This window comes from Lethenteron reissneri, chromosome 22 (genome assembly GCF_015708825.2).
Source record: "Lethenteron reissneri isolate LAM-NWPU_2019-01 chromosome 22, ASM1570882v1, whole genome shotgun sequence".
Lineage (NCBI taxonomy): Eukaryota > Metazoa > Chordata > Hyperoartia > Petromyzontiformes > Petromyzontidae > Lethenteron > Lethenteron reissneri.
Window position 1 is genome coordinate 14,458,714 of NC_083800.1, and position 12,157 is coordinate 14,470,870.

The 12,157-nt window shown below is 49.0% G+C and overlaps 1 protein-coding gene across 4 annotated transcripts in view; it reads right to left on the reverse strand.

The window, feature by feature from the left end:
• Positions 1–12,157, reverse strand: part of LOC133345673 (histone-lysine N-methyltransferase NSD2-like) — a 37,505-nt gene that overhangs the window by 3,600 nt on the left and 21,748 nt on the right. For all 4 annotated transcript variants that reach the window (XM_061556636.1, XM_061556633.1, XM_061556634.1 and 1 more), the window contains exons 12-21: positions 11,006–11,206; positions 9,936–10,118; positions 6,132–6,288; positions 4,783–4,988; positions 3,580–3,692; positions 2,890–3,159; positions 2,454–2,570; positions 1,737–1,878; positions 620–726; positions 283–463 (exon numbers count right to left, since the gene is read on the reverse strand). In XM_061556636.1, coding sequence (XP_061412620.1) covers positions 283–463; positions 620–726; positions 1,737–1,878; positions 2,454–2,570; positions 2,890–3,159; positions 3,580–3,692; positions 4,783–4,988; positions 6,132–6,288; positions 9,936–10,118; positions 11,006–11,206 — 1,677 coding nt within the window. The remainder of the gene's footprint in view (positions 1–282; positions 464–619; positions 727–1,736; positions 1,879–2,453; positions 2,571–2,889; positions 3,160–3,579; positions 3,693–4,782; positions 4,989–6,131; positions 6,289–9,935; positions 10,119–11,005; positions 11,207–12,157) is intronic.

The window sequence follows — 12,157 nt, forward strand, 5'->3', positions numbered from 1 at the left end:
TCACTGGTTGATCACACTCAAAACCGATGCTCACTGAAACAAATTCTGTGAAAAAAACATTGGCACACAAGGCCAACAGGCTGATGGACCTGAATGATTTATTTTATTCTTGGGAGGATGAAGCAGACTCTCGTTTGGCTGGATTGTTTACTGCTGCACTACCACCACTACCACCAGGAAGGTACACCGCGAGACCGCCAAGTGGGAATGCGGCGTCTCCTTCACCCGAGCACCAGCATCGGGTGGCGTGCGGCAGTGGCAGCATCCTGGGGGCCCACTTACCCTCGGGCAGCGTGCCGAGGTTGAGGCACGCCAGGTGGAAGGTTTTGGTGCAGTTGCGGTGGTCGCACATGACGAGCTCGCCTCCGTCCTTGCAGCGGAAGCATTCGCTGTCGTGCACCTTGTCCGCTCGCACTTTGCGCTTGCGATACTTTCGCTTGGGCTTCTTGTCCACAACCGCCGACTGTGCCCGCACACGAACACACACTGTCGCGCTCGTGCACAGACGCCGGTGTGTGTGCACATGTCACTCGGAGCAGACGTCCGTCGCCCCCAGACCACGAGGCAAAAGCGCGATCCACAGGCGAGGCCGGCGCGCTGCGCACAGCGCCGCCATTACCTTAGGCCGCACACCCAGGAAGCCGCTGCAGTTGGGGGCGCCGCACATGCACACAGTCTTCTCGTTGCCCAGGCAGTCCAGGTTGTAGTTGAACGTCAGCTCCGTGCCTGTACGTGCCCGCCAGCAGGGTGTATCATTGCATTAACGGCGCAGCCTTTGCGCACAACACAACTCCAAAATCCACACTCACATGGGACGCAAGGTACGGCAAACGAAGCAACGTGGAGGCAAGACGACATGAGTCATACTGGGTCACACAGGGCTGCTCATGCTATAATTCCACAAAGTTTCAATATTGTATTCGAATTTTAAATTACATGGGTGATCATAAACGTTCCCTTGCCTCAGTAATTTACTCCAGACTGAGACGCCCACAAGTGCAGCACACACCGCACACTCGCCGTGTACAATTATCAAGGCTATAAAGGTGATGAGGACCCTGGATGGGGGCTGTACATACATGCTCCCACACGTGTTCTTGTGTGTGCGAGTGTATGCAGAAGTGAGAAACAATGATGTAGTGGTTAGCTCACGGTGATACGAACCTAGATGCAATTCCCGGACACAGCTAACGTCTGTGGCAATTGATATCTGGTTGACTCGGCCTTAAATGAGTATTTGGTGCTGTGTGTAAACATCGCCACTGTGTAGACAAAGGCAGTCGGGCATGGTGTTGGCCATCCAACCCCTGGTGTGCCGTGCCAGCCTTCAAAAGTTCCTTGCTAACAACACTTGCCCCAACAGTGTGTTAAGTCTATACAGGGGCTCTTTGTCACTCAATATGCACATGAAAAGTGAAGTTTCAGTTTTCTGGTATCACAATTTGTTACTTTAGGTATAAAAGTCACCGGATGAGCATGTCATTCTAATCTCTTCAAGGTTACATGCCAATCAGGATCCCCTCTTCTTCTCTGCATCTACGGTTATACTATGACGAGACACAGCAAATGTAATTCATTTTTCAACTCTGTTGACCAACCAGTAAATATTTAGGAATTATCTTTAAACTCACAGTGACTTCAGTTTAACAGCAAACAAATAAAACCAAAAGGCTTGACCTTGAAAATAACAAACTTGAATATTGAGTGGTACCCTCGTGAGCATGCAGGGGCCTTACCGCATGGGATATCACTGACGGCGAAGAGACCCACGCGGGTATCCCCATTCACTGTCCACTTCTGCGTCTCGCAGTTGGGCTGGCAGCTGTGGTTCATGAAGCGGGAGAAGTTCCCCTTGGGCCCCGCGTCGATGATTCGGTCCTGAGCTCATGGCGCAATCCGGGAGCAGCAGCGGCAGCAGCGGCAGCAGCGGCAACATCACCACCCACACGCCCAGCGCTCAGTGAGCAAACTGATTCAAATGTGCCCAGCACCTAGCACTCACTCATTTAGCCAGGCAATCGGATACTTGTTACAAATCTAGTGTAAAGTCAAACGCATTTGATAAAAAAAAAAGTTTTTGATTAAAAAAATCAAAACATGTTAACATCGTAATGTAAAAATTTCAGTTTGTATTTCATTAACAGGTGTTGCTATTGAAATCAGACTAAGTTTTGGCTGGGTCTTAAATCGGGCCAAACAGGCCGGTTACTGATATTTGACCGATGGCCACCCAAAACCCCAGAAACCAAGGGATGCCCAGCGGCTCCCTCCTCGTGAGTTGGTGGCACCATACCGGTGCTACGGTGCCAGAAGACCCACACATGCTCTGCCCTCATCGACTGCTCCTACTTGACATCCGCAGCCTCATGACGCACATTTACTTTTGATGCACAAACTAATTGTGCATTCACGCACGTGGCCTGCGAGCATGGGGGCAGCTGCTCGCCGCTCACCTTGTCAATGGTGAGCATGTAGAAGTTGGTGAGGTGGTGTTCGTGCGCATGCTTGATGCGAGCGCGGCACTCCTCCTCGTCAATCAGCTCCCCCACGTACTCGTTCACAAACTCCCCCTGCCGTCGGCATCACGCAGAGCACAGCAGGGGCACGCCGGTTAGCCGGAGCCATGCCACATCAATACGGCTGCACTCACCTCCTCACGACCCCGCCCACCTCGCTCACTATCCTGTCCACTTCCTCGTGGCCTCCATCATTACCTTACTCACCTACCTCCTCTCAGCCACACACACTTCCTCACCCACGGACACGCTCATTTCATCCCGCGCTTCCTCACCCACGGCCACGTGAACTTCGCATTGACACCCGTCCTTCCCCCTCTGCGATCTCTGCCCGGCCCCCATGCCCACACGCACGCTGCGTGGCTCCACATGCCTTTTTGATGTTGGCCTTGGCGCGCAGGCCCCAGCCCTTATTTTCGCTGCGGAAGATCTCAGCGTCGGGGTAGATGCGCTTGTTGAAGCACTGGTTGTGGCAGCGGTGGCCCGCGGGGCACACCGTCGGGTGGCACTCGTACAGAAGCATGCGGTTGAGGCACTCCGAGTCGAGGCCGCAGGGTGACTCGTCCGCGGGCTTGCAGTTGCAGCGCGGGATCTCGGACAGGTCGGCTGTATAGATCTGGACGCGGCCTACCGGTTTGTTCACCTATGGCACACGGAGCAGCACACGCTAGCATACATGGGGTACACGCTCCCTACACACGTGCACATCACGCTTGTATACGCAATTTTCTAGGGTGTATTTGTGTGGTAGGGTGTGTGCATGTGCGGTACATGTTGTTTGCGGTGTGTATATGGGTGAGTGTAGGGTACGGTGTGGATATGCGTGTGTGTGTAGGGTGTACTGTGTATATCCGTGTGTATGTAGGGTGTGGTCTGTATGTGTAGGGTGTAGTGTGTATATGCGTGTATGTGTAGGGTGCAATGTGTGTTTGTAGGGTGCGGTCTGTATATGGGTGTGTGTGTGGAGGTGGCAGTTTGTATATGGGTGTGTGTAGGGTGTGGTGTGCGAGTGGTGTTCGTGGGGTGGTATGTGTGTAGGGTGCGGTGTGTGGCATCTGCGCACCTTAACATGCTTGTAGGGTGGAGGCTTGCGCTGGCTGCGCTCATTCTCCTGTGCCTCCTTTTGCGCCTTCACCATCTTCAAGTCCTGGAAGCGGCTGGCTGCCTCCTGAAGGGCTGCACACCACGGCATCACCAACATCACCATCGCCACCACCAAACCACAACACACCAACATCAGCACCAGACAACATCGTCACAATATAACACTACACGAGACCACATGACCTATTATCATACCATCACCGCTCCACACTGCTGCCATAAGGGCACAGCAATGGGGTCATCAAAGCAGCCATATAAATCCTGCAGTTGCTGCCAAGTCAATCCCCAACTCCAAGTTCTGCTCCGAGTCTCCAGCTGTCTGGCTTTCGGGCCCCCCAATTGGTCACCGACCTCTGGGTGCCATGCCAATGGCCATCCCTGTATCCCACCCTCCTCCACGCTGCACTCGTGCTCAACCCATCACGACCCCCTCTTCCCGCCCACATATTTGCTCTCCTGCGACATTATATTCCAACACTCTAAGTTATTTTACTTATTCTTGGTTGAAGCCCCAAGGCATCTTAGATCACGCTACCGTGAGCACCGCGGTAGATGTTAACTACCTTGCCTGGTAAACGGGAGGTTGTGGGTTCGATCCCGACCTTGACGCCTGTGTATTTGGAGTTTGCATGCTCTCTCTGTGGTCAAGTACATTTTTCTCCAGGTCCTCCAGTTTTTCCTTCCACATTTATAAATCAACATGCGTTTAGAGAATTTGGCCGTCATAAATTTCCCCGTGATAAGCCACTTCGTTGACGTATCATTTGAGGCCAGGTCACTTCTGAAAAAGAGTTGCATAGCTCGGTGGGCCTTGCCGAGTGAAATCAAAAGTTAGTTAAATATTCAACTGCATTAATAGGCCAAAAGCTTATTTTCTAGTCCGTGTCATGGTATTGTGGAGCCAGACTTACCAAAAAGACGGTTAAGTGTCAGAGACGGCAAACATCCTTACTCCACCTCCATGAAAGAAATACGCAGAGGCACTCCCAGGGAGCCAAAGCACACAAGTAATGACCTGATCTCCCCAGCGCAGGCACTCGGCCCTCACAGGCACCCGTGTCAGGCGAGCTTGGGCCTAGGGTGGCCCACACCGAGCTAGGAAAGTGGTGCCCAAGAACAGCAGCAGAGCCCAACCCGTCCCACAGATCACATCTCCACGAACCCTGCTTGAAGATTCGGTTGATGCCCTTGGTCCTGTTGGCCGTGCTGCCCTTGTCTCCCTCCAGGTAGGGGAAAACGCGCGCCTGGTACGTCCAGAAGAAGTCATGCGAGCCGAAGAAGCGCACGGGGAACTCGCCCAGGGAGTGCCGCAGGGTCAGAATGTTGGTGGGCAGAGAGCGCGGGTTGCACACCTCCGCTGGCCACCACCTGCATTACACAGTGGCATTGATCCTTTCTTAGTTTGGCACAAGACCGCCACCAACGGCAAGGTGCGATTGGCATTACGCGCCCGGCACGACGCAACCGGCGCAGCGCGGCACAGCACGGCACAATAAGCATAACACACAATAAGCATAACACACAATACGCATAACACACAATAAGCAATGTACAAAAGCCTCAAGAGCACAACGAGCACAGCACCTGAAGAGAAATGCAATTATATGTGGTGTAAGGTAATGTATATGATAGCACACGACAACACGGCTTATAGCACACTTACTGGCCTCTATGGTAGAGTTTATAAACAACATAATTGGGACGAGAGTAGAATCTAAAATCTGAATAATCGAAGCCTCTGTCCCTAGCAACCTCAAAAATGCCTCTCACAATCGGCGACTAAGAAAGAGCACGAGACGGCCATCCCCTCCCACAGTCCGCATGCCGAGGGCAGCGAGGCCACGCACAGAGCCAGGGCACCACAGGGCACACGCATGCACTCGTAAAGCAGTTTAAAGGATCTTGACATTGCTTCACAGCATATTCTGGAGCCTCATTCTCATGTTGTGGTTGTACATGTGGAGACAGGAAAGTGACGCAGGAATGTGACCACAACCACACATCACTTTTTAGCCCTCGTGTGAGCAGGCCTGGTGTCTCTCTTCCAGCTACCAACACCATTCTCATCTCCAATTTACATAAACCTCCACAATACCACACACACACACCTCTTCACATGTCACAAAAAGTCCCCTGAATACATCCACAAAAACAAAAATTATTTAAAACTATAAACTTATTTTACCGGATAAAGCCCACTGAGCTATATAGCTCTATTTCAGAAGCAACCTTGCCACAAATGATAGCTAAACAAAGTGGCTTATAATGTGGACATTTATAGCAGCTAAATACTCTACATGCATGTTTCTAAATTATGGAGGAAAAAACCAGCGTTCCGGGTGAAAAATCCACGTGACCACGGGGAAAACACGCAAATTCCAAATAGACAGGTGTCGGAATTGAACCCGCGACCTCCTGTATACCAGGCGAGGTCGTTAACATCTCGCCACCAGAGACCCTCACGCTGAACACGTGGCACTAAACCACACATCTCCTCACACGCTCACAGACCTGTAGCTGCCCACTTTGACCCAGACGACATCGCGGTAGTGAGGCCGTCGCCCGGCCTTGCAGTCGTTGCAGTACCAGCTGCCCTCCGGCATGTCCATGCAGAGGCACTCGGGGTGGAAGGCGGCAGGACACGCCTCACAGCACAGCAGCTTCCCTCCTGCGGCAGCGCACGGGAGCATCAGACACGGTACATCCTCCTATGCACCCGGCCTCATCACCAACAATCACTCCCAGGGTTCGTGCTGACACTACTTCTCAATCAAGGCCTGTCAAACCTTTATCAGTACCTCCGTTTACTACAGCTAAAACACATACTCTTTGGTTATTTTGGTAAAGTCACGTAGGTGAATTTTTTTTTTAATCACGACGTTTCGATTGCAACACAAGCAATCATCATCATGTGTGACAACCACAGCAGGAACATTTTTACTGAAGTGGGAGAGATGCCCTCTCTGACTTCCATAAACTCCTTAACTCCGGTATCTCTCCCACTTCAGTAAAAATTTTCCTGCTGTGGTTGTCACACATGATGATTGCTTGTGTTGCAATCGAAACGTCGTGATTACATTTTAATTTTTTCACCTACGTGACTTTACCGAAAGAACCAGAGTATGGATCCTTGCAGTCACGAAAACTTCAAATCTAGAATAAAACACATACGTTGAGCATCTTTATCAATAAACATCAGTTTCATTTTCTTGGTTCTTTCGGTAAAGTCACGTAGAAAGGAAGTAATAAAATAATAAAAATAAAACATAATAAAACAATTCTCACGACGTTTCGGCCACAACGCAAGCAGCCGTCCTCAGGTGAAAACCAGGTCCGTCGAGGCGACAGAGTCTGAATGAAACAGCACACGAGCTTGGAGCATATATATAAGCTGGGCGCATTGACACAGGAATTTGCATATCAAAAGGAATTTAGCATATTTATGGGAAATGCAGGAATGTGATTAGTACTGCATATGCATGTGCATTATGCAGGATTAACAGCATCAAAGGGAGCTGCAGTTACTGCTGCTGCAGCAGTTGCTGCTGCTGCTGCAGTTTCTGCTGCTGCTGCAGTTGCTGCTGCTGCTGCACTTGCTGCTGCTGCTGCAGTTGCTGCTGCTGCTGCACTTGCTGCTGCTGCTGCAGTTGCTGCCTTATCCATTTTAATATAACACTATGTATTATTCTACCCACCCTAATGTGTATCATACTGCTATATGTTTACTGTACAATTACGACACCATACATTACTCTGCACACTGCACCATGCCAGTGAGTGGAACGTGGTCTGAAAGTCACCGTAAACGTGAACACAATCAGTTAAGATCCGAAATGGTTTATTACGTCCTTCCAATGATTGCTAAGCCAGAATCCATCTTCTCGGTTGAAATTGAGAAGATGGATTCTGGCTTAGCAATCATTGGAAGGACGTAATAAACCATTTCGGATCTTAACTGATTGTGTTCACGTTTACGGTGACTTTCAGACCACGTTCCACTCACTGGCATGGTGCAGTGTGCAGAGTAATGTATGGTGTCGTAATTGTACAGTAAACATATAGCAGTATGATACACATTAGGGTGGGTAGAATAATACATAGTGTTATATTAAAATGGATAAGGCAGCAACTGCAGCAGCAGCAGCAAGTGCAGCAGCAGCAGCAAGTGCAGCAGCAGCAGCAAGTGCAGCAGCAGCAGCAACTGCAGCAGCAGCAGAAACTGCAGCAGCAGCAACTGCTGCAGCAGCAGTAACTGCAGCTCCCTTTGATGCTGTTAATCCTGCATAATGCACATGCATATGCAGTACTAATCACATTCCTGCATTTCCCATAAATATGCTAAATTCCTTTTGATATGCAAATTCCTTTGTCAATGCACCCAGCTTATATATATGCTCCAAGCTCGTGTGCTGTTTCATTCAGACTCTGTCGCCTCGACGGACCTGGTTTTCACCTGAGGACGGCTGCTTGCGTTGTGGCCGAAACGTCGTGAGAATTGTTTTATTATGTTTTATTTTTATTATTTTATTACTTCCCTTCTACGTGACTTTACCGAAAGAACCAAGAAGATGAATCCCTGCAGTCACGAAAGCTTTAAATCGAAATCAGTTTCATTGTTTATTTTAAAAGTGGAACTTGCACACCGTGTCATTTTCTAATCTCGTTCCGTCTCACACCATGCATTTTTATCCAGGTCTCCCCGGGCATAAAAAACTGCATCAAAATGGGCCCACACGATCATACAAAATAGATTCCTCCACTTAATTTTGAAATATGACGAGTAAATCCAGAATCCACTCCCGCTGCATTCAATTGCCCATCACTCCCTGCCTACATGTGTAAATCGGCCGCAAGACAACTTGTTGACTGCCCACTGTCACCGTGCTTCCAAGACAGTTTTTTTTATTATTTGAAAAGCATCATTATGCCAAGTTATTTGGAAAATATACAGGAAGGCTAAAAATGTACATGTCCTTATTATTACTTAAATTCAGAAGTACCCCAGCGAGCTGTTTTCCACATTTAACCTGCCCGATGCCGGATAAACAATACAATAAGTCGGCAGCGCCTCCTGCGCCGACTGAAGCCCACGACGTGCACTGTGCATCACGTCACGTCATGGCGAGTGGCTTCCCGCGGGGTTGTCTCGCTCGACCGCCCCGTCTCTCGCTTCATCTCCTTTCTTTTAGTCTCATTCACTCTGGTTTTGTCCTCCTTGCGTTATTTTCCTCCGTTTGTGTGTCCTTGGTTTTGCTGCTCGGAGGGCATCGACCCTCAATAGTGAGCAGTGCGGCAAACATGGCGTTTACAGCAGTAATTTTTTTTGTATTATACACGTATTTAATAGTCTTTGGGAAAATGTTATTGTATCATATTCTCGTTGCATTTGCAGCCAGCCGAACTTTTTGGCGTGCCGGAGCGGGGTTCCCTTCTATTAGTGCCGCTGCCGGGGTTTTGCTGTGAATGCATAAATTCATTAGCTTGCAGTGATTTAATCCAAAAGCAGCCGTAAAGAAAAACAATTCCGTATTAGGAAACGGGGAGTGATTCTGATTATATGAATGCACTCGACTTGAATAAGCCTCGTAATTTCTCCTCGTTCTTTTTGGAAATTCAGTGTTTAAAATCAGAAAAATAAATCCAACTTTAATTAAATCGCAGAGTTTTATAATAACAATTAGGGATGCTACCCTGCCATTGACAGAAAAGCAAACACTCTGGCTCCAAGACGAGTCGCCCAGACTGAATCTGGCTGGGTGGCGCAGCGGCTAGAGGACTTGACAAGCCGCACAAGGAAGTCAAGTCCGCTCATCTCTCTCGGGTCCCTCAGATATATAAGTACCAATTTTTGAGAAGACATCAGTGCTCAATGAATGGAATAATCTCCAACAAGGATGTGGAGTTGCCATCTCTGACTCCAGGGTGGTAATGATTAAGATCGCCTATCCATATGACCCTTTATGCTCATATCAAGTTGATGAAAAAATAGTCGGCTTTACCCTTCCCGGTAAGAATAGGTGTTAAGATGTTCAAACGCCAAATAGACACCCATCACAAGGCAACAAAAGTCTGCATTACCACACATGCTAGTGGTAAAATATGCAAACAAACATGCTTTGATAATTATATGTAATGTCTTTAGAAATCGATTGGCCTACACCAGACAGCCTCCCTTGTGGCCTCGTCTCACCAGTGTTAGACCAAAGAATGCCGAAAGGAGAACAGCATCTTCATGATCATCGTCTCATTGCCCCGTTTGACGAGCAGCAGGACACTTTGACATTGAGCAGACTACTAAACCGCCAAGTTCCCCACCTCTTGAGCAGACGAAGCACCAGCTGACGTTAACATGCGAGTGGTGGTTGCAGCCCTTCTGGGCTGCAAAGTGTTTTGGGCACACAATGCTGTTGGAGGCCAGGATGGTGCTGCCTGCTGCGATGCAGTTGTCCCCAGTGTGGTACGCTACGGGGCACCGTACGCAGCGCATGAGGCGGCCACCTACGCAAGGAGCATAAGCAACACGCACACGCGCACACACATTCGTTGCAGGTTACACACACACGTGTGTATGTTTAACTTCTTTCGCATCGTATATAGCCAACCGTGTTAATCGGAGGTGTGGGGTAAGACAACAAACTAAACACAAAAATCTGTTCTAAAGAAATTAGTTTTAAATCTATATAATTTAAAAGTCCATCACTTCAGTGGCTTCCAAATATCGGAAGAACATTCCAGAAGGCCGCAGAAGTGCATCTGAAAGCGCGCAATGTACACACACACGTTCACAACACGTTGTCGTTGCAGTATTGGGCCTACGTTTGAGAAAGAGTATTATAAAATGGTTTAGACTCTTGGGAACCATGAATAAGAATGCACAACTGGATGTAAGTTCGCAACGTGGTTTAAATTTTACATCTGTTGTGATGGACATGTTTATGCTATACCATAGCATGCGGTGTGTAATGGTGTGGTATGTGTGTGTACAATGTGTATGTGCATTGTGTGATGATATGGTGTGAGGGGGCAGTGTGTGGGTGTGTGAGATGGGATGGTGTTTGCATATGTGATGGTATTGTGTAGAGAGCGGCTAGCACATTGCGCTACGACACCGGTGATCCGAGTACATTTTCTAATCACGGCCAAAATCCATGACAAATATTTGACCTGGTCCTGGGCCTCGTCTAGGTTGAATAACCCTTAAATTATGAGTACCTGGTTCCGTATGAACATCAGCACTGGAAACACAAAGGCGGACAGGCGTGGTGCTGGCCACCCACTACCTCTTGTGCTCACTAACAGCTCTTGCCCCAGCAGCATGTTAAGGCTGCACAGGGGACCCGTGTCTTTGTTTAGTGAGCGATGGCGCAGTGTGGGAAGGCGCGCACCCCTGAATGCGCGCGGGTTGTCGGGCTGTGAAATGTGACAGGCCAGGCACACGTGCAGCGAGCAGCGGAAGCCCTTGCCCTCCAGCACAGTCCCGCTCAGGCGCCGCACGCACTCCACGTGGTAGAACTTCCCGCAGAGCGGCGCGAGGCAGCGCTTCAAGTCGGCGCCCGGCTCCTTGCAGTCGAAGCACGTGTGCACACCTGCACCGCCGCCGTGCAACATGCGCAGGGCACGCCGCTCACCGATACCGCCCGACTCCAATACATTGCGAGCACAGGAACACATTGTGTAAAAAAAGAAAAAAGTGTATTTGTAACTTAAATTCTCCAAAATGATGCCGAATGATTATTTTGTGCTTTACATTCATTATATAGTTTTGTGTCCATGTAGGACATATCTAACAGAACGGGTCCTTGGCTATAAACATGTGGCAGTTCACCAGCATTGGTTCAAGCAAGCCTGGCTCTGCTGATGAGACACCATATCGAAAGCACCCAGAATCTGGTTGTGTTATACCAACACTGCTGCAAACATGCACTCTGAAAAGGCTACGTGGCTGATGGGATGTGTGAAAATACTTAAGATTGTTTATGTTGAGAGGCAAATATAGAAAGGAGGTATGGCTTTTTGTGCGAGCGCAAGTCTATACATAATGTTTAAAAACATGCAGTATAGAAAAAAAATAAGAGATCCATTTCAGTTCAAAGCCGACGAATGTCATCACCACTGTGGTATGTTGCAGCATACGTGCATCCCGGTGAAAATTTGAAGACCAATCACCTGCGGAGGATCGAGTCCCAAAAAGCAAGGTGAGCCACGAGCTTTAACTACCAAACTTGTCCTACGCGTATCCATGCGTGACATCAGTAACACAGAAGTCAATATTTGGCTACGAGCAGCTGCTCTATGGGATGAATGTCAGTGCTGGGACACACGATTCAGAGGAACAGGATAGAAGATAACATGCAAACGAGCACACCGAAGAAGTGGACAAACAAACAAGAGACTACAGAAGAGGTCGAACCGCCGGTACATAGGGGAGATGAGCAAGTCAGCAGACGAGTTCTTGTACTGAAATGCTGGAGGAGCAACATGAAGGAACAGAGGCTGTGCGGGAGAGAGAGCAGAGGCCGCGGGACTGGAGGACGGCA